General features: G+C 45.8%; 1 protein-coding gene across 2 annotated transcripts in view; it reads right to left on the bottom strand.

Moving 5' to 3' along the window:
* Positions 1-1,659: 1,659 nt before the first annotated feature.
* Positions 1,660-22,464, bottom strand: part of wu:fi04e12 (desmoplakin) — a 35,987-nt gene continuing 15,182 nt past the window's right edge. Inside the window, exons 8-24 of one of the 2 annotated variants that reach the window (XM_036968811.1) lie at positions 22,275-22,379; positions 20,201-20,422; positions 19,567-19,722; positions 19,315-19,469; positions 19,076-19,202; positions 18,640-18,826; positions 18,252-18,535; positions 17,903-18,081; positions 17,524-17,662; positions 16,271-16,464; positions 15,324-15,486; positions 15,152-15,235; positions 14,927-15,034; positions 11,216-11,314; positions 7,124-8,950; positions 5,739-5,936; positions 1,660-5,506 (exon numbers count right to left, since the gene is read on the bottom strand). In XM_036968811.1, coding sequence (XP_036824706.1) covers positions 2,276-5,506; positions 5,739-5,936; positions 7,124-8,950; positions 11,216-11,314; positions 14,927-15,034; positions 15,152-15,235; positions 15,324-15,486; positions 16,271-16,464; positions 17,524-17,662; positions 17,903-18,081; positions 18,252-18,535; positions 18,640-18,826; positions 19,076-19,202; positions 19,315-19,469; positions 19,567-19,722; positions 20,201-20,422; positions 22,275-22,379 — 7,458 coding nt within the window. In that variant the 3' untranslated portion in view covers positions 1,660-2,275. The remainder of the gene's footprint in view (positions 5,507-5,738; positions 5,937-7,123; positions 8,951-11,215; positions 11,315-14,926; positions 15,035-15,151; positions 15,236-15,323; positions 15,487-16,270; positions 16,465-17,523; positions 17,663-17,902; positions 18,082-18,251; positions 18,536-18,639; positions 18,827-19,075; positions 19,203-19,314; positions 19,470-19,566; positions 19,723-20,200; positions 20,423-22,274; positions 22,380-22,464) is intronic. The other variant, XM_036968812.1, reaches the window with a different exon arrangement.

Genomic DNA, 22,464 nt, shown 5'->3' with positions numbered 1-22,464 from the left:
ATTATTTGCTGTAGTTACAGATGTCTGCCAATAGAGGGTGTACTGTAGCTGGGTAACAAACATTCAATGTTACTTTTATTTATTTTATTTAACCTTTATTTAACTAGGCAAGTCAGTTAAGAACACGTTATTTACAATGACGGCCTACACTACGGTCTACTGCCATTCTACACCGAACAAAAATATAAACGCTACATGTAAAGTGTTGATCCCATGTTTCATGAGAAAAAATAAAATATCCCAGAAATGTTTCATTCTCATAAAAATCTGTAAAAATCTAAAAAATTTGTGCACAGATTTGTTTACATCCATGTTAGTGAACATTTATCCTTTGCCAATATAATCTTTCCACCTGACAGATGTGGCTTATCAAGATAATGATTAAACAGCATGATCATTACACAGGTGCACCTTGTGCTGGGGAAAATAAAAGTAACTTTAAAATGTGCAGTTTTGTCACACAACACACGCTTTGGAGGGAGCGTTCAATTGGCATGCTGACTGCAGGAATGTCCACCAGAGCTGTTGCTAGATAATTGAATGTTCATTTCTCTACCATAAGTCACCTCCAACGTCATTTTAGAGAATTTGGCAGTATGTGCAACCAGCCTCACAACCACAGACCATGTGTATAACTACATAACAATCAAATCATGAATAGTTTATCCTTACAATGTTAAACTATACAAGTGAGGCAAACTATATTGAACAAAAATATAAACGCAACATGCTACAATTTCAAAGATTTGAATGAGTTACAGTTCATATAAGGAAATCAGTCAATTTAAATCAATTCATTAGGCCCTAATCTATGGATTTCACATGACTGGGAACAGACATGCAACTGTTGGTCACAGATACCTTAAAAAAGAGATAGGAGCGTGAATCAGAAAACCAGTCAGTATCTGTGGTGACCACCATTTGCATCATGCAGCGCGACACATCTCCTTCACATGGATTTGATCAGGCTGTTGATTGTGGCATGTGGAATGTTGTCCCACTCCTCTTCAATGGCTGTGGGAAGTTTCTGGATATTGGCGAGAACTGGAACACACTGTCGTACACGTCAATCCAGAGCATCCCAAACATGCTCAATGGATGACATGTCAGGTGAGCATGCAGGCCACGGAAGAACTGGGACATTTTCAACTTCCAGAATTTGTGTACAGATCCTTGCAACATGGGGCCGTGCATTATCATGCTGAAACTTGAGGTGTTGGCGGCGGTTGAATGGCACGACAATGGGTCTCGGGATCTCGTCATGGTATCTCTGTGCATTCAAATTGCTACTGATAAAATGCAATTGGGTTCATTGTCCATAGCTTACACCATAACCCCGCCGCCACCACGGGGCACTCTGTTCACAACGTTCAAATCAGCAAACCGCTCGCCCACACACCACCATAGTTATATTCTCTAAACCAGATGTAGAAACTGCTCTCTCTGAACTGCAGATTAGTTTAGGTCATCTGGCACATTCTAAATGATCATTGATGATTTCTGTGTTTATTTCACACAATATTTATGACTATGAATACATGTCTCAGTGCTCTAAGGACATTTTAGGCTTAGCGTGGTATTTTTTTATGTACTCGTACAAAGACCATTACATAATTTTACTGACCATAAATAGGCTATTTCACACAGAAACCAAAGAGCAAGGATGTAACATTTTATTTTGAGAAATAGAAAAATAGTTACATTGTGTTAAAAGAAGACAGCCCCATATTACACTAACAGTATAAACACTAAGCAATGTTATTATGACACCTTCTCACATCCCATGCACGAAACAGTACTGTACCTTACACCTATGAATGTTCCCCGAAACACACATAAGACACTAACCCTCTCCCATCCAACTTTTTATACATTTGTAAATTTGTTACATTATTGTCATCAAAATGATACATTTATACTGTAGTACAACAGTTTTGAAAAAATATTATGTGGCAGCAAAGTGCTCGTATCATGATGTCAGAGAGAACAAATACAATTTACATGAAGTATTTTTCTTCCATTCAAACACCCAGGAATGTTTGTTTCATTGTTATCAGTCTGCAGCCACTTTAAACAGAAGATACAACATTTGATGGGACCTCTTTATTTAGGACAGACACATTTCTAACTGACCAATAAGCAGGGCTTCCTTACATAAGTAAAGCAAAAGGTAATATGTAAAACAAAAAACTAAAAGTATGCAGAGGTTAAGACAAAGACTAAGTTAATGTAACTAATTAATAGTTATCCCTATTTTTCCCTCTTCTCCATCACCCTATGACATGGAGCTGGAACTGAAGGAGGTGCGGCTGTAGGTGGTGCTGCTGACGATGCTGTATCGTCTGGAGGAGCCAGATGATCCCAGGTCCAAGCTGCCTCTCCGAGAGCTCGCCCTCGACCCGGTCCTGGAGCCCGATGTGGACCCGGGAGTGGATGAGTTGTACGGACTACTGATCCCTCTGGAGGAGGCAGATGCAGCCTGGAGCATCTTGACTCCTGTATTCTCCTCTACCAAGCAGTTATCCATTGCTTCTTTGTAAGAGATCTTCAGCTTGGTCTTGGGGCAGGTCAGGTTCTTGGCATGGTGCCTCGTGTCCTGGAGCTTCTGGGCCCCTCTTCCATCCAGCCAGCCCTCTTTGAGAGCTTCCTTGATGGTTCTCCTGCGGCCCAGCTCTGGGTCATACAGGCCTCCAGTAACAAACTGGAACTCCAGGAAGCGGTGGCCCGCCTCATAGGGAAGCCACTTCTCCCTCATGGCCTCAGCAGCGGACATTTTATGTTTGCACTTGATGTCTTCAAACCCGATGTAGGCCTTCTGGGCGGGCTTCAGCCTGGTAGCCATGTCGTTCTCGATGATCCCCTGGCTGGTGGCCTCCTGGATGGACAGGCGCCGTCCATCGGAAGGGTTTACAATGCCTCCGGTGCAAGCCTGGGCCTCCAGTAGTCTCTGGGCAGAAATGCTGTCCACCAGCCCACGTTTGTGAGCCTCAGAGATGGAGATCTTCTCTAGGGCCTCCATGTCAAAGATGGCGCCCACGGGGCTCTGCTCCCCATCCAAGACCACAGCTTCAGCAGGGCAAGCCAGGGAGACAGAGATACTGGCGATATGCTTCAGAGTGCTGGGAGAGGAAGGGCCATCAGGCTGGGTAAAGGAGCTGCTGGTGGTGGATCTGGTGATGGTGGAGCAGTCGCCAATGGAGGAGGGTCCAATGGCAGAGCTGCCAATGATGGAGCTCGTCTTCTCAGCCTTGATGGAAGTAGATGATGTTGAAGTGATCCGTGGTGAGTAGGTGCTTGATGAGTATGCTGCTGCTGATGTTGCTGCTGCTCTGGCTTTGGATGATGATGTTGATGATGAGGAGGAAGACGAGGCAGCGGATCTGTTTGCTTTGGTCTTGCTGGTGATGATGTCAGCAAACTGTGTGAGAGTAATCATCTGCGATCTGTACTGGTCGTACAATGATTGGTTGATCACACTCTTCTCCAGCAGCTCTCTGATGTCATACTGGATCTCCGTCTTTCTGTCGAAGATGACCAATCTCTTGGATCCATCCTGAGTGGTGATAGTGATTTCCTCCCACTCACACTCTTGCTGCGACAGCTCCAGGAACATCTCGTGGTCGATCAGCCCCTTGTCGTACGCTTCCTTCACCGACATATCCTTATTGGTGTCTGGGTCTACAATCACCACCCTCCTCTTCCTTAGAGTGCTCTTCTGGGTGATAGGCTGAGGCGGTTCCTTCTTCTTCTTGATGGAGAGGAGAACCAGGCCAGTCTTCTGGTCTATGATGCAGCGTTTCTTTAGCTGGAGATAAGTTAGGTTGTCCTGGTTGTTTGGATCGAAGAAGCCCTTGGAGTTGTCCCCTTCGTCTGTCAGGATCTGGTTCATTTCCTTGCTGAAGTAGCCCTTCTTATAGGCAGTCACCACCTCGATGCGGTGGCTGTGTCTGGGGTCGATGATGCCCCCGCTGGCAATCTGAGCCTCGAGTAGATGGATCCCATGTCCCTTCTCGATCAGCCCCTTCTCTATGGCCTGGAACAGGGAGATGATCTTGTCCGTGCCTGGGTCTTTATACCCGGTGACGGCCCTCTCTGCAGACAACAGTTTGTCTTTGAACTCCGGCCCAGCCAGGCCCCTCTTGTAGGCATCGACCACGGTCAGACAGAGGTTGTTGACGGGGTCAATCATGAATCCAGAGGCGGCCTGGGCTTCGAGGAGCTCCAGGGTGGTGCTGGGCTTCAGTAACCCTTCCTTCATGGCCTGGTAGATGGACAAGGTCTTGTCGTTTGCCTCGTTGTAGACCCCCGCAATACAGGTGGAGCCACGGAGGTACGACCTCAACCGGTGCTCGATGTCCTGGCTGGTCAGTTTGCCTTCCTTCAGTTGGTCCATGTCAGATTTCTCCAAGAGGTTAGCACTCATCAGGTCTGTGACAGACACCTCTCCCCTGAGACCATTCACTGTCATGGGCTTCTCTGGAGCGGGGAGGATCAGGAGACCTGTGGTGGGTTCGGCCTTGCATCTCCTCTTCAGGGTTACGTAGCTGGTTCCCAGCTGGGTGTCTGGGTCCAAGTAACACTCAGGTCGTTGGTTCAAGGCTCGGTACAGATCCTCGTCGATCAGGTCCCGGTCCATGGCTGCATCTTTAGGGAGGAAGACACTGAGGACAGGGTCTATGATTCCCCCTACTGATTCTTGTGCCTGGAGCATCCGCAGAGCTGTGACTCTATCGATCAGGCCCTTCCTCATAGCCTGGCCTGCTGACAAGAGCTTGGTGGTGTTGGGGTCACGGTACCCCAGACATGCAGCCTCAGCAATCAGCAGCCTCTCTCTGTCCTCCTCGTATACCACTCCTCTCTTGCACGCCTCCTGCACCGTCATCTTCTCGTTGGCTCTGGGATCCACAATGTGGCCTGTGGCAGCTTGGGCCTCTAGTAGCAAGATGGTGCTGTCTTCAGAGAGGATGTTCTCTCTCTTGGCCTCTGTGAGGGACATTTTACCTTGAGGTCCCACAGCCACACCAGAGATACTACCAGTCCCCTTAAGATTGAGTTTGATGTCCACAGACACCTCGCTGACGGTCTTCTGACCGTTCAGGAGCTGTCCGTAAGTCACTTTGTTGATGACCCCACAGTCCAGCAGCTGCTTGGCCGTCACCATTTTGCGGACACCATCGAAGACCAGCGTGGCGGGGTCCAGGTCTTTCTTTCCGCTCTCGTCCGTCTGGGTGTGTTTGGCGAAGGCGTAGGGCCGCTCCCTGAGTTTACTCAACTCTGCCTCCAGGGAGTCTCTGGCGGAGGTGAGTTCAGAGAACTGGGTCTGGGTGATCAGCAGCCTGCTCTTATAACGTTCCTCCACCTCCCTCAGCTCTCTCATCAACCGCTCTATCTCAGTCTTCAGAGAGCTCCTCTCCCGCTCCAGCTTCTCCTTCTCTGAGTTAAACTGCCTCACCTCGCCCTCCTTGGACTCGTACTGGCCCTTCCAGTACAGGAAGTCCTTCTTGACCTGAATGGATTAATAAATGTATTAATTGATGGATGAATAAATAATATAAAATATGATAATAATACAAAATTTTAAAAAAATGATGATAATACAAATTCATTTAATATGAATCATAAATGAATGAATCAATGGATGGATGGATAGATAAATAAAGGAATTAATTAATTAATCAAATTTAAAATACATATATAAGATTGACTCCAGACAGCAAAGTGAAATCAACAATACACACCTTCTCGTTCTCCTCCTGCAGGCACAGCTTGATGCGTGACTCGGACTCAAGAGAGACTTTCATGTGGTTCAGCTCTTCCTCTAGCTTCTGAGAGCGAGCTCTGTCCTGGTTTGTCTGCTTTAGCTTCAACAGCAGAGCATCTCTCTCCATCCCTATCTCGTTGTACTGGGTCTCAGTGGACTGAATCAGACAGGATGTCTGGATGGGGAGAGACGGGGGTCAAGGGGGAGAGAGAGAGGAAGAGAAGGAGAGAGAGGGACAGAGGGGTGAAGGTGAGATAGACAGATAGACAAAGGGGCAGAATAGTAGCAGGTTAGCGTTTTTCATCAGGAATCTTGTTCTTGAGGCAGCTCTGCAGGGTGGTCACTAACTGGCACAGTTTTTTAAAACCTAACCTTCACCTTAACCATACTGCTAACCCGAATGCCTAGTGGTTCCCCTAACCTTGAATTAAGCTTAGTTTTCATAAATATTTACAATATAGCCAATTTTGAATTTGCAGCTGGCCTATCTAAGCGGAAATCGCTCAGTTCGGCCTCCAGGACAAGATTCATGACAATAAATGTCCACCTGCAAAATATTAGTTGAGTGATTAGTTTTAGAATAATAATGAATTATTTTGTTAGAAAATGTCACATAATTCGGAGATTTGGCATTTACAATAAGAACAGCATGCTCTGTTATTGAAAAACAAAACACAGCTCCAATAACTTACCAACACATTGACAATAAGCAGTTATCATTGGTCAATTAAAATTATATGACTAAAGGAATAAATTACCAGAATTCCCCAACATGGAAACAAGAGTGCAATTGGTTTCCTGTACATTCAAAGGAAATAGACAGATACTGTCAGAGACCGATTACCAGTTTACTAGACTAGACAAACGAGAATCATTCTACTAATATTACTAGAGACATGAACACGACAATAATTACAAAGACAGAGACTAAATTAACGCCAGAGGACAAGATCAGTGATGATGTAGACACTGTGGATCACTGGAGACAAAACAAGGCAAAGGCAAAAAGCATGATGATTGGTAAATCAACAGAGGAAGTATCTAGTTGGGGGTAGGGGTGTGAGAAAGCAGTATGGTGAAGGCAACCACATTGGATGCACAGATTGCATTTGCATTCGTTTTTTTCCCTTCAATCTTTCAATTGAAAATGCAAATCACAACACATACAAGTATGCATGCATTGCATGGGTTTCACAATAAACAAGCAAAGGCAGGCATCTAATTGAGGTTTGCCAGCATGCAAGATAAACGGATTGTCTGCAGCCAGCTAAAGCTATTCCACCAACTAACTAAATCAGTATAGTCTGATTTGAAGAAACACAAAACAGTCCGACATGAACCTCTGAGGTTCAAGACAAGTACCTCAAAGACCTGACTCTGGAGTTGCCCTATCTCCATCCTGAGTTTCTCCCTCTCCGAAGAGAGCTCTGCCACCAGGCTCTGGGTATCCAGGCTGCTTCCCGAGCTGCTCTTCAGCTGCAGCTCCAGGACAGTGATCTGGGCCACCAGCTCGTCATCAGCCCCCTGTCTGGTCCTCAGCAGCTCCTCCCTCTCATGTTTCACCCCCCTCAACTCCTCCTCGAGCCGCAGTCGCTCTTTGGTCAGGGTCTGGGTCAGGGTCTGGAGACGCTCGTGTTCTACCGAGCTCTCGTTGAGCACTCGGCTCTTCTCCTCGATGGTCTTGTAGAGTGTTTCGTTACGGAGATTAGCCTCGCGGACCTTGGCCTGCTCCTGGAGGAGATGCTGTTGGAGTGACTTCAGCTCGGAGCTCAGAGACGCCAGACTCTCCGTGGAGGCTTTGAACTCCTTCAACCTCCTCTCTAGCTCCTCCTGGAGTTTCCTGTGCTCCTCTTCTCTCCTCCTCCCCACGGTTTTGGCCTCCTCCTGACTGCGACGCAGGATGGTGATGGTGCTGGTGTACTCCCGCATGGTGTGGTTAGTTTTCTGGAGCTCTGTCTCCACGTGCCTCCTCTTGATCACCTCCTCCTGGCTGGTTCTCCTCAAAGCCTCCACCTCCCCATCTTTCCTTTCAAGAGTAGCCTGCAGCTCCTTGATGCATCCCTGTAACCTGGCTACACTCTGCTCTGCCTTGTTCTTCTCACCGCTCACCTTCTTAAACTCTGTACAGATACTAACCAGCTCCTCCTCCACCTCCCTCAGCCGGGTCACACCCTGGGAGGAGGAGGTCTGCTTGCCCTGAATCTCCCCCAGGAGCAGCTCCATCCTGGTCCTCTCCTCCTCCAATGCTCCCCTCCTCCTCTGCTCCTCGTCCAGGCTGTGTGTGAGGAGGACCAGCTGGCCGCTACTGTCCTGCAGGGCCTTGGTGAGCTCTGACACCTCATCTCTATACTGACTACTGTCCTCCCCTCTCTGCCTGACTAATATCTCCACCTGCGCCTCCAGCTCCCTTCTCCTCCGCGCCTCCTCTGTGACCACAGATCTCTGAGAATGGGCCTCCTCCTCCGCCATCTTCCGCTGCTCCTCGGCCTGACTCAGAGACACATTCAGCCTCTTGAGCTGGTCCTCCTGGTCCCTCCTATCAGCCTCTAGCCGGTCACACTGCAACTTGATGCCCTGGTCCACCTCCTCCCTCTGGGAAGACAGGTGCTGGATGTCCGTCCTGCAGATGGTAATCTGGGACTCATAGCTGAGCTTTAGGTTACTGATCTCCACACTGCATTGTCTCCTTACCTTAGACAGCTCTTGCTCCAGCTCTTTGAAGCGCTGCCCCTCCTCCTCCAGCTGCTTCCTTAACCGCTCTGCCTCCCTCTCCTGGGTCCCCACGCTCTTCTCCACCTCCATCTTTGCCCAGTTGGCCTGCTCCAACTCCTTCTGCCTCCTCCTCAGCACCTGCTCGTGCTCATCCTGCTGCTCCCCGTAGCGCTCATCCGCCATCCTCCTCTTCCTCTTCTCCTCCTCGACGAGGGAGTTGAGGCGGGTCACCTGCTCCTGCAGCTCCTTCAGTTGGCCGCGGGTGGAGGCAAGAGAGTCCTGGGTGGCGCTGCACTGCAGGGCCGTGCTCCTCTTCACCTCCTCCACAGAGAGGAGCTGCTCCTGCGACTGGGACAGCTCCAGCCGGTAGCGGACTAACGCCTCCTCCAGAGAACTGTTCTTAGCGTTGTGGTCCTCAATGTCCTCTTTGAGCAGCCGTAGCTCCTCCTCCAACAGGTCGATCCTGGTGTTACGCATCTACAGGTGGAGAAGGAATGTTTAGGGTCAAGTAGAGTAGATAATAATATTTGTAACTTGGCAAATAAACTTGAATCTATAATGAAAGCCCTACTACGAGGTCTAAAACAGGGCTGTCAAACTCAATCAGCACAAGGGCCATATTGAAAAAACACAACAAATTTGCGGGTCTTTTTAGTTTTTTTAAATACAACTACGACACAAAATATGGCCCTTCATAATGTCCACTTATGTACCATCGTGGCACCCTTGCACTTTTTTCAAGTAACTCACAATTTTCACTAAAAATATGTTGAAATTGACCAAAAATTCTTTATTTCCCTGTTAATATTACAGAACCTTTTTTTTTTTTACAGAACTTAATATATCCATTTAAATCAGAAAATAAACAGAAATGGCATTGATAAAATTATTGACACCCTAGACTTAATATTTGGTATTTGGTAGCACAACTGCTTCCTATAGCCTTCAATGAGCTTCCTACACCTCCGTACTGACAGTTTGGCCCACTGCTCTTGTGCAAACTGCTCCAGTTCTCCCAGATTTGAAGGGTGCCTTCTCCCAACTGCTGATTTCGGTTCTCTCCACAAGTTTTCAATGGGATTTAGATCTGGACTCATTGCTGGCCACATCAGAACAGTCCAGTGTTTTATCTTGAACCATTCCTGGGTGCTTTTTGAAGTGTGTTTGGGGTCATTGTCCTGCTGGAAGACCTATGACCTTCAATGAGGACCCAGTTTTCTGAAATTGGGTCTGACATTACACTCTAAAATGCCTTGATATTCTCCTGATTTCATGATGCCATGCACACGTTCAAGGCACCCAGTGCCAGAGGCAGCAAAGCAGCCCCAAAACATCACAGATGTTTGACTGTAGGGAAGGTGATATTTTCTTTTGAAGGCTTCATTTTGTTTTCTGTAAACATAGAGATGGTGTGCTTTACCAAAAAGCTCTACTTTGATCTCATCTGTCCACAGGACATTCTCCCAGAAGGATTTTGGCATGTTCAGGTGTGTTTTGGCAAATTAGGCTTTATTATGTCTCTTACTCAGTGGGGTCCTCCTTGGTCTCCTACCATATAACTGCCTTTCATTGAGTTGGCGACGGATGGTGCGAGTTGAAACTGTCGTACCTTGTGTCTGAAGGTCAGTTTGTGTGGCAGTTAATAGAGGTGCTTTCTCCACCACTCAAACAATCCTTCACTGCAATCTTCCATCAAGTTCTCTTGCGTCCACGTCCAGGGTGGTTGGCTGGTCCAGGCATGGGCCTTAAACGTCTTGATAACATTACACACGGTGGAAACAGGAACATCAAGGACCTTGGAGATGGACTTGTAGCCTTGAGATGGTCCATCCTTGGCTACAATCTTGTGTCGGACCTCCTCAGATAATTCTCTGGTTTTCTTTCTTTTCTCCATGCTCAGTGCGGTACACACGGTGACACAAAACAGGACAATGAGTCCTTTTCTCTATACAAACTGGTTGAATGAGTGATTTTTATATTGGAGGCACCTGCAACTCACCACAGGTGAGTTCAATTCCAAAGTAAAGAAGAATCACTTGCTCGAAATCGAATTATTTTCTAAATACTTCTAGAAGGTGCCAATAATATTTCCCAGGCCATTTTAGGATTTCGTTGCGGAATAAGCTAATAAACGGTAAACGGGACACACTAAAGCAGCACAATTGAGCACATCAGGCTGTAATTTCATGAAGTAGATCACTCAACTGTTGACTCATTTATACTCGCTTGTGTATCCTACTGTCCTTTAGTAGTAATTTATACCCGCGTGTAAATCCTTTATCTTATTACGTTTTGACACCCAACATGACATTTTCTGTAGGCTACAGCAATGACGGGTCGGAACCGAAACCTGGCATGGTCATTTAGCCTACAACACCTTTAAACTTTCAGGCCGGGTCAGTGCCATTAGTGATGATAAGATACAGTGCACTGGCTGGCTTGTGTGTAGGTGTGTGTGTGTGTGTTTGGGAGGAGGGGTGTGTGAATGGCAATGCTATTTGGCATGCAGGACGTTGGTCGTGGTTGCTGTGACATAGTAGTGCGGCGCGTCGCGGGCTGTATGGAAGCGGGCCAAAATGAATTGACAACCCAAATCATTGTGCGGGGCCGGATGAGACCCGTGTCACGGGGCGGATTTGGCCCGCGGGCTTTGTGTTTGACACGTGGTCTAAAAGCTCATCGTTGTAAAAACATCAGCGGAAACAGATTGAATCTCCAGTTCCGTGTGGCTCCTCTCAGTACCTTGAGCGTCTCCATGTTATTGTGTAGTTCTCCCAGGTATTTGTTGTAGTCACCAGACAGGGTGAGCAGCTCGATGTAACGGGTCTGCAGCAATGTAGTCTGGGAAAGAAAGTCAACAATGCACCGTTAAATAATGGAGACACACAATGACACAAACCACTAAGAGACAGAGACATACAGTGCCTTTGGAACGTATTCACACCCCTTGAACTTCAAATGGATTACATTGAGATTTTGTGTCACTGTAATATAACAAATCTTCCCGGCGTGAAATCGTTCCCAATCGTTCTGATCGTGTTCTGATCGTGACGTCATGCTGAAACATTTCTCCCGGCGTGGAAATGTTCCCGGTTCAGTAATTGGACATGCATCTCTTTATGTGGATGGCTGAGCTCGTGCGGATGAATCCCTCTCACACTCCCTCGACCTCAAAAAACTATTCTGTGGGCAAGCGCATACGCTTCACACATCTGCCAATCTATGTTGGCCAGGAGTATTGACACTGACCAATCAGAAGCTTGTTGAGGCATAAGGTCAGCTATTAAATACCCAGATTTGTGCATCAAAGTGCTGAGAGTTGATGTGGGAAGAGATTTTTTGCGATGGCAAAGACTTGGGCGCTACTTTTTCGATTGATAGTGCATATACTGTATTTGTTAGTTAGTTAGATAGCTAAAACAAGGGCGAGGGAGGGTGTGAGAGAAACATCCGCATGAGCTCAGCCATCCACATAAAGAGACGCACGTGCAATTATTGAACAGGGAACATTTTCACGCTGTGGAAATTTTATAACATGAAGTCACTATTTCACTCTGGGAAGATTTTTACTTGACACCCGACACACAATACCCCATTCTGTCAAAGTGGAATTGTTTTTGTTTTGTTTTTCTCAAAGGGTTGTGTTTAGGGCAGATCCAACCCAACACATCACCGAGTACCACTCTTCATATTTTCAAGCATGGTAGTGGCTACATCATGTCATGGGTATGCTTGTCATTGGCAAGGACTAAGGATTTTTTTAGGATAAAAATAAACTGAATAGAACTAAACACACAAAAAATCAGTTCAGTCTGCTTTTTAACAGACACTGGGAGATAAATTCCCCTGTCAGCAGGACAATTACCTAAACACAAGGCCAACTGGAGTTGCTTACCAAGATGACATTGGTTGCATCACCGCCTGGTATGGCAACTGTTCGGCATCTGACCATAAGGCGCTACAGATGGTAGTGCGTATAGCCCAGTACATCACTGGGGCCAAGCTTCCTGCCATCCAGGACCTATATAATAGGTGGTGTCAGAGGAAAGCCCATAAAATTGTCAGAGACTCCAGTCACCCAAGTCACCCACTGTTTTCTCTGCTATCGCACGAGAGAGAAGGATTATCACCACTGCAAGTAAGGTACTTGGAGTCAAACAGACAGGCCTGGATGAGATCTTTAAGGTCAGGACCCTCCGCAAGGCTCACAAAATCATTTTAGACTCAAGCCAACCCCTGTACACGGACTGAACTACTCCCCTCTGGGCACATTGTATAGGGCACCCCTCAGCAGGAAAAACAGAAATAGACAATCATTTGTGCCAGGTGTGATATCCCTCCTAAATAGCTCGGGCTAAATTTCCTAAGGACTCAGTAAGAACAGCAGGTTAGTCTTTAAAAAAAAAAAATGAAATGGAATGTGACTGTTATGAAAGTTGTATTGTCAATTTTGTTTTGTATTTAAACGGCACTTTAAATGTGTACATTTAACACTGCATGGGGACAATAAAGTTCCCCATGGGGAAAATAAAGTCAGTAAGTAAGTAAGCAGTACCGGAGCACCAAGTCTAGGACCAAAAGGCTCCTTAACAGCTTCTACTCCAAAGCCATAAAACTGCTGAACAATTAATCAAATGGCCACCGGACTATTACGTTGACGTAGGAGGTTGAATACTTATGTAATCCAGATATATTAGTGTTTTATTTTTCATTATTAGATTATTTTTTTTTACAAATGTTAACATTTTTCTTCCACTTTGACGTTACAGAGTATTTTGTTTAGATCGTTAACAAAATAGGACAATAAAATCTATTTTAATCCCACCTTGTAACACAACAAAATGTGTAAAAAGTCAAGGGGTGTGAATACTTTCTGAAGTCACTGTAGATACTGAGTGGGCTGTGTTTGGTTGTGTAACAGAGATATAAACTCAGCAAAAAAAGAAACGTCCCTTTTTCAGGACCCTGTCTTTCAAAGATAATTAATAAAAATCCAAATAACTTCACAGATCTTCATTGTAAAAGGTTTAAACACTGTTTCCCATGCTTGTTCAATGAACCATAAACAATTAATGAACATGCACCTGTGGAACGGTCGTTAAGACACTAACAGCTTATAGATGGTAGGCAATTAAGGTCACAGTTATGAAAGCTTAGGACACTAAAGAGGCCTTTCTACTGACTCTGAAAAACACTAAAAGAAAGATGCCCAGGGTCCCTGCTCATCTGTGTGAATGTGCCTTAGGCATGCTGCAAGGAGGCATGAGAACTGCAGATGTGGCCAGGGCAATAAATTGCAATGTCCGTACTGTGAGACGCCTAAGACAGCGCTACAGGGAGACAGGACGGACAGTTGATCGTCCTCGCAGTGGCAGACCACGTGTAACAACACCTGCACAGGATTGGTACATCCGAACATCACACCTGCGGGACAGGTACAGGATGGCAGGGACAACTGCCCGAGTTACACCAGGAAAACACAATCCCTCCAGCAGTGCTCTGACTGTCCGTAATAGGCTGAGAGAGGCTGTATTGAGGGCTTGTAGGCCTGTTGTAGTAAGGCAGGTTCTCACCAGACATCACCGGCACAATGTCGCCTATGGGCACAAACCCAACGTCGCTGGACCAGACAAGACTGGCAAAAAGTGCTCTTATCTGACGAGTCGTGGTTTTGTCCCACCAGGCGTGATGGTCGGATTTGTGTTTATATTCGAAGGAATGAGTGTTACACCGAGGCCTGTACTCTGGAGCAGGATCAATTTGGAGGTGGAGGGTCCATCATGGTCTGGGGCGGTGTGTCACAGCATCATTGGACTGAGCTTGTTGTCATTGCAGGCAATCTCAAAGCTGTGCATTACAGGGAAGACATCCTCCACCCTCATGTGGTACCCTTCCTGCAGGCTCATCCTGACATGACCCTCCAGCATGACAATGCCACCAGCCATACTGCTCGTTCTGTGCATGATTTCCTGCAAGACAGGAATGTCAGTGTTCTGCCATGGCCAGCGAAAAGTCTGGGCCCTTTTGGATTGGAGCGTGAGTGCTAGGGCCATTCCCCCCCAGAAATGTCCGGGAACTTGCAGATGCCTTGGTGGAAGAGTGGGGTAACATCTCACAGCAAGAACTGGCAAATCTGGTGCAGTCCATGAGGAGGAGATGCACTGTAGTATTTAATGCAGCTGGTGGCCACACCAGATACTGACTGTTACTTTTGATTTTGACCCCCCTTTATTCAGGGACACATTATTCAATTTATGTTAGTCACATGTCTGTGGAACTTGTTCAGTTCATGTCTCAGTTGTTGAATCTTGTTGTGTTCATACAAATATTTACACATGTTAAGTTTGCTGAAAATAAACGCAGTTGACAGTGAGAGGACGTTTCTTTTTTTGCTGAGTTTAGACACACATTTTAAAGTATCTTTGTTGACTGGATGTTGTGATTACTGGTTACCTCCTCAGTGAGTTTAGTAGAAGGAGATTGTAGCATGGTCCTCTTCATAGGGATGTTTAGTAGAGTCTCCAGACCAGCACTGTATGAGGCCAACTCCAGCTCATAGTCCTAAAAACATAAAGTCACATTAAAACAAATGTACAATACAAACATATTTTATTACATCACAGAAATGTTAAAACAGACAGGTACTGTTAGATATAATGTGTCAGAAATGGTCTGTACCTTGATGGAGTTGACGCAGGCGTCAGTGTCTCCAAGAACACTCACCACACTCTCCCTCTTCCCCTTGATCTCAGAGTTCAGCACCTAGACAGACACATAGATTCATATGTTGGGTTAAATTGACTCCAATAGACACTGAACAACTGGACTGTTTTTATGTTGATTGATTAACCTTCTGCTGGTTGAGGTGTTCGTCCAGGGCTGTGATGCTATCTATCTTGGTGGCCTGCAGCGCGTCATGTTTCTGACGAGTAGCACCAATCCACTCACTGAGGACTGAGCTCGTGGTTGTGTACTGCTGGAGCAGATGGAGGTACCCCTCCAGGTCCCGCAGTCTGAGAGAGAGGGGAAGCGAGATACTTTTAAATAGTCTATTTACAAAAACTGTATGTTTTTTTAAGTAATCGAAATGTAAAGGAAGGGCGGATAAAAAAAAAGGTGTATTGGTGTGGAGAACAGGAAGTCTGTAAACAAGAATCAGAGGGACGACCCACAACAAAACAGATCAAGCTACGGAGTGAGATATACACTATATTTACAAAAGTATGTGGACACCCCTTCAAATGAAGTGGAAACGTCTAGGAGCAACAACGGCTCAGCCGCGAAGTGGTAGGCCACACAAGATCACAGAACGGGACCTTCATGTGCTGAAGTGTGTAAAAATCGCTTGTCCTCGGTTGCAGCACTCACTACCGAGTTCCAAACTGCCTCTGGAAGCAACGTTAGCACAAAAAACTCCTCAAGAGCTTCATGAAATGGGTGTCCATGGCCGAGCAGCCGCACACAATCCTAATGTCACAATGCGCAATGCTAAGTGTTGGCTGGAGTGGTGTAAAGCTCGCCACCATTGGACTCTGGAGCAGTGGGAACGTGGTCTCTGGAGTGATGTATCATGCTTCACCATCTGGCAGTACAACGGACGAATCTGGGTTTGGCGGATGCCAGGAGAACGCTACCTTACACAATGCATTGTGCCAACTGTAAAGCTTGGTGGAGGAGGAATAATGGTCTGTGGCTGTTTTTCATGGTTCGGGATATGTCTATTGCAGGTCTATTGTAGTGGGAATGAGATAAGGAACCGAAAAGGTGTAGATAGATAAGGTAAAGATAGGTCCATACCTAGAGTCTAGCTGGCTCTGGATGCGTCTCCAGCGGTCAGACAGCTGGTTGACCTGTTCGCTGTATATGGACAGGTCCACGTCACACCTGTGGAAGGCTCTGCCCACCTGGCCATTCCAGTGGACCGCCTTCCCCAGCTCCGTCTCCATGGAGACCAGGACGGCACTCTTCCCCTCCAGCTCCGCCCTCATACTCTACACACACACACACACACACACACACACACACACAACAGAACAGAACAACCTAGATTTTAATCAGAAAGTTAACTGTCCCTTTTAGAGTACATACCGAGAACCCAAATAACCACAAAACTCACAGACTTCAAAACACTTACTAGGGCCCTATAAAATCTATTTTATTTTTTGGCAAATTCCATTTAGTTTTTTCCCAAATTCCGTTTTCTCAGTTTTGTTTTTCCAAGTTTCAGATTTTTCCCCTTTTCAGGTTTTCACTCTCAAAATGGACACTTACCCTCCCCCATCCCCAATGGACATTCATCATTGCTACAGTTGTAAATGTGTAAACAGTGTATTATTATTATTTTTGACTCATCACATCTTTTTTTGTCCTGCACTGTAGGAGCTCAGAGCATAAACATTTCACTGAAGCCTGAGATGACATCAGTGACCCTGTGCATGTGACTAATAAACTCATCTAATAAAAAAAATACAACAAATAATCACTTCTTTTTTTTTAACGGAAAACAATAAAATTGGATGTTCTAAGTTCACAACAGTGCTTAAACCACATCAGGAGAGCACTTTTGAGGTGTGGGAAAGATCTAAGAAATTATACCCTTTAATTCAAGTGCACACCAGCAAGAGACTTGCTTGGTTAGCAGTGTTTCTGTAGCACACATGTGAGTGCAGAGTTTGCTAAACAAATCACCACTGGATTGATGCAAATAATCATGATATCATTCTGCCAGATAGGCATAGACTACTTTGTAATTTACATTTAATTGAGATCATTTTTTGGAAAGCCTTTCCATCTACCAGAAGACGGTTGTCATTAGCTTCATAGCTTAGGGCTACAACAATAAAATAAAAAATAAATTGTTCAATTCCGTTTTAATGTCTGGATTCCGTACTCGTTTTCCACATCATGGATTTCATTGGGCCCTAATTTACAAACAGACCATTTTATCCTAGAAGTACCACATACAGCTAACTGACAGGCTGAATAATTGATGTGACAGACACTGCCATTCCCACATTCTTTGGGCTTGTGTGTCATACAGTAACTGTTACCTTCAGAGTGGACCTGTAGTCCCCCACCTCTGCAGGATTCAAGGATGTGGTCTCCTTCTCTGTCAGTCTGGCCTCATGGACCTTAATGATGTCCTCAGCCCTGGACACACTTTGCAGGAGGACCCTTAGAGCCCGCAGCCTGGGAGGGAGAGAGGAGCGGAGGACAGAGGAGAGAGAGAGAAGAAGGGGGAGAGATGCAAAGAATGAGAGAGAGATGGAGAGAGAGAATTTGTCAAAACAAATGAGTTACACTTGAGCAATGAGTGGTGAGTGTGTATGGAAGAGTTTGTCTGTTATTAGAGCACCACTATGGGTATACAGGCAAGGTAACTTTTTCAGGCTGTGGGTGTATGCTCATACACCACAGTATAATGTTTACCTCTGTAGGTATGCTGCGAAGCACTTGTCCAGACTGCCCAGTCTCTCGTTGATGAGGCCGAGTTGGCTGTGTAGGAACGTGGCTTTGTCAGAGTCAGTCATGTTCTCCAGTTCCTTCAGAACACGCTCATTTAGACGCAGGTACTCTTCACGGATAGAGTCCACGTCCCGCTGTACAGACTGGGGAAAACACACACACTTAGTCACATACACAAACCCAAACCTACATACGCAGTAGTACTCCTAGTAAAGTACACTCCTAGGTATATTCTATCTGTGTGTGTGTGTGTGTGTGTGTGTGTGTGTGTGTGTGTGTGTGTGTGTGTGTGTGTGTGTGTGTGTGTGAGTACCTCTAGCTGTGTGATCCTCAGGCCACAGTCGTGTGCTCCATCCTCTGCCAGACAGATGTGGATGTGCTGAGTAAGCCCCGCCTCTGCCCCCTCCAGTCTCAGTCTGAGCTCGTCCAGCTCCGTCAGGCTCTGTGATGTCACCGATGCCACCTTCTTCTTCACCACTACCTTCCTCACATGATCTTGCTTAGTCCCCACTACCTTGGCTTCCTCTTTCTCTGCCGCCAGTATCCTGGCTTCCTCCTCTGCTTTGATCTTCTCCTCGTTGCCGGTCTGTTGTGCAGCTAGGGACAGAGAGATGAAATGCTGGTGTCATTTACTGTGAGGCACAGATCCAATTTAGGTTATATGACATGCACTCAGAGTAGACAGGTGTATATCTTCTCACTGTAAACAGGTAGCTGGACCAGCAGGCGGTCGTAGTGAGCATGGGCTCCAGTGTACTGGCTCTCGATGCTCCGCTTGTCCTCGTCCTTGAACATCTCGGAGCCATGGCAACAGTGGGTGAACTCTGAGTAGTGTGCCTCCAGACTCTTCAGGATGCTGCGGTACTCCTCGGGACGCATACGGGACAGCTGAAAGGACACAATAATGCAGTTCTCGTTCAATTTTTTTTCAAAGGGCATACTTATTTAGGTTATATATTGTTATTACCATTTGTAGGTATTTTTGTTGTAATCTTAGTATAAGTAAACAGTGGGCTGTAAAGCAAAGCGCAACCCTGACACTTTAGCTAGTGGTCTTCTAAGTAGTTACAAGGATGTGTTTACGGAGATGATGGTGGTGACAATGATAGTGGTTACCGAAGTGACTTATAGACTCACCATGGTGACAGTGAGTGAGTTGATACGTGTGAGGTCCTGGACATAGTACTGCCAGGAGATGAGACTCTTGATGTTGATGTAGAGCTGATTCCACACAGACAGGATGGCCTCATAGTACTGCTCATTCCTGATGGACCACACAACACAGATGGTGATTTAATTCTCACATTGTGTGTGTGTGTGTGTGTGTGTGCGTGCGTGCGTGTGTGCACTGCGTGTCTGCATGTGTGTGTTCTTACTTGTTGGCCAGGTTGATGCCAAGGGAGTTGGGCGGTGGCACCAGCAGACAGACAGAGGGCACCAGCATGTCCAGTCCTCCTGGTCCTATTACCTGCCACTTACTGCGCTGGGAGTTGTCTTTCAGTATGCCCTCGTTGCCCTTCAGAATCACCTTCTATAGAGGGACATGCACAATGTTAGACAGGAGTGTGTGTGTGTGTGCATGCATGTAAGAGAGAGAGCTTGTGAGCGTGTATGTTCATGTCTCGGACCTGGTCTTGTTTGAAGTCACACAGGGCCTGTACCATAACAGGACTACAGCTCTTCTCCTCTTCAGGGTTACGTGGTCTGAGCCTCACGATGCTCTTGGACTTGTTGACCAGGTGCTGCACCTGCCTCTTATTCTCCATGATTCGCTCCTTCTCTTTCTGTTGGAGGGTAAGGGTCAGAGGTCAATATCCCTATCAGAGGAAAGGGGGAGCAATTCTATTCTATCTTCACAAATTACTTCCTATTCCACACATAGTGAACTAGTCCTTCACCAGAGTGACTACACTCTTAGAAGAAATATGTGATATATAGAACCCTAAAGGGTTCTTTAGCTGTCCCCATTGGAGAACTCTTTGAAGAACCCTTTTTGGTTGCAGGTAGAACCTTTTGTTCCAGGAAGAACCCCTTTGGGTTCCATGTAGAACCCTTTCTACAGAGGGAACTCAAAAACGGTTCTACCTGGAACCAAAAATGGTTATCTTATGGGGACAGCCAAAGAACCCTTTTGGAACCCTTTTTTCCAAGAGTGTACAGTACAGTCAAAAGTAGTGCACTATATGCGGAATTGGGTGCTTGAGATATTATATAACCTTGTACAGTATATCTGTGGTACCTTCAAAGATGTACATGTCTTACCTCCAGGCCTTTGAGTAGTTCCAGCAAGTTTTCAAGGGGCGTGTTTCTGTCGCTGGTGAACTTCTTACGGATGTTCTCATGCGCCTTCTGCAGCTTATTGTACATCTCATTGGCCTCCTTGAAGAACTCGCTGTAGTCAGCATTCTCCTTCAGGTGGACATGGATACACTTGGTGATCTGGAGGAGCCAGCTCCACTGGGTCTGCAGAGTGTCCATGTAGGCCTGTAAGAAATTTAAAAAGAAGGATAGAGGGATTAAAGAACGAATAAAAGGGGGATTGAAAGGAAGATGAGAACTCATATCAAAATAACCATCCCGGCAAATTAGATACAGTGCCTTGCGAAAGTATTCGGCCCCCTTGAACTTTGCGACCTTTTGCCACATTTCAGGCTTCAAACATAAAGATATAAAACTGTATTTTTTTGTGAAGAATCAACAACAAGTGGGACATAATCATGAAGTGGAACGACATTTATTGGATATTTCAAACTTTTTTAACAAATCAAAAACTGAAAAATTGGGCGTGCAAAATTATTCAGCCCCCTTAAGTTAATACTTTGTAGCGCCACCTTTTGCTGTGATTACAGCTGTAAGTCGCTTGGGGTATGTCTCTATCAGTTTTGCACATCGAGAGACTGAAAGTATTTCCCATTCCTCCTTGCAAAACAGCTCGAGCTCAGTGAGGTTGGATGGAGAGCATTTGTGAACAGCAGTTTTCAGTTCTTTCCACAGATTCTCGATTGGATTCAGGTCTGGACTTTGACTTGGCAATTCTAACACCTGGATATGTTTATTTTTGAACCATTCCATTGTAGATTTTGCTTTATGTTTTGGATCATTGTCTTGTTGGAAGACAAATCTCCATCCCAGTCTCAGGTCTTTTGCAGACTCCATCAGGTTTTCTTCCAGAATGGTCCTGTATTTGGCTCCATCCATCTTCTCATCAATTTTAACCCTCTTCCCTGTCCCTGCTGAAGAAAAGCAGGCCCAAACCATGATGCTGCCACCACCATGTTTGACAGTGGGGATGGTGTGTTCAGGGTGATGAGCTGTGTTGCTTTTACGCCAAACATAACGTCTTGCATTGTTGCCAAAAAGTTCAATTTTGGTTTCATCTGACCAGAGCACCTTCTTCCACATGTTTGGTGTGTCTCCCAGGTGGCTTGTGGCAAACTTTAAACAACACTTTTTATGGATATCTTTAAGAAATGGCTTTCTTCTTGCCACTCTTCCATAAAGGCCAGATTTGTGCAATATACGACTGATTGTTGTCCTATGGACAGAGTCTCCCACCTCAGCTGTAGATCTCTGCAGTTCATCCAGAGTGATCATGGGCCTCTTGGCTGCATCTCTGATCAGTCTTCTCCTTGTATGAGGTGAAAGTTTAGAGGGACGGCCAGGTCTTGGTAGATTTGCAGTGGTCTGATACTCCTTCCATTTCAATATTATCGCTTGCACAGTGCTCCTTGGGATGTTTAAAGCTTGGGAAATCTTTTTGTATCCAAATCCGGCTTTAAACTTCTTCACAACAGTATCTCGGACCTGCCTGGTGTGTTCCTTGTTCTTCATGATGCTCTCTGCGCTTTTAACTGACCTCTGAGACTATCACAGTGCAGGTGCATTTATACGGAGACTTGATTACACACAGGTGGATTGTATTTATCATCATTAGTCATTTAGGTCAACATTGGATCATTCAGAGATCCTCACTGAACTTCTGGAGAGAGTTTGCTGCACTGAAAGTAAAGGGGCTGAATAATTTTGCACGCCCAATTTTTCAGTTTTTGATTTGTTAAAAAAGTTTGAAATATCCAATAAATGTCGTTCCACTTCATGATTGTGTCCCACTTGTTGTTGATTCTTCACAAAAAATACAGTTTTATATCTTTATGTTTGAAGCCTGAAATGTGGCAAAAGGTCGCAAAGTTCAAGGGGGCCGAATACTTTCGCAAGGCACTGTAGCTAGACATTGCTAGATATCATGGGCCCCAGGAAGAGTAGCTTTTGCGACTGTAACAGCTAATGGTGATCCAAATAATCAAGTAGATATTCTTCTAGACAGACATCTCCTAACCTCGATCTTGTCAGAGGCAGGGTGGGGGTTCTTCAGAAGGCTGTCCACTTTCAGCTTCAGTTTATTCAGGTCCTTATCCTTCTCCTCCAGGGCACTCATCAGTTTCTGACAGAGAAAAACAACACAGTTTACAGACAACACAGTTAGGGCAAAACTGGAGAGATAGAATGACTGTTTGGCCCTGGGGACC

The sequence above is a fragment of the Oncorhynchus mykiss genome, chromosome 30, assembly GCF_013265735.2.
Source record: "Oncorhynchus mykiss isolate Arlee chromosome 30, USDA_OmykA_1.1, whole genome shotgun sequence".
NCBI classification, from domain to species: domain Eukaryota; kingdom Metazoa; phylum Chordata; class Actinopteri; order Salmoniformes; family Salmonidae; genus Oncorhynchus; species Oncorhynchus mykiss.
This window is presented reverse-complemented; position numbering and strand designations above follow the sequence as displayed.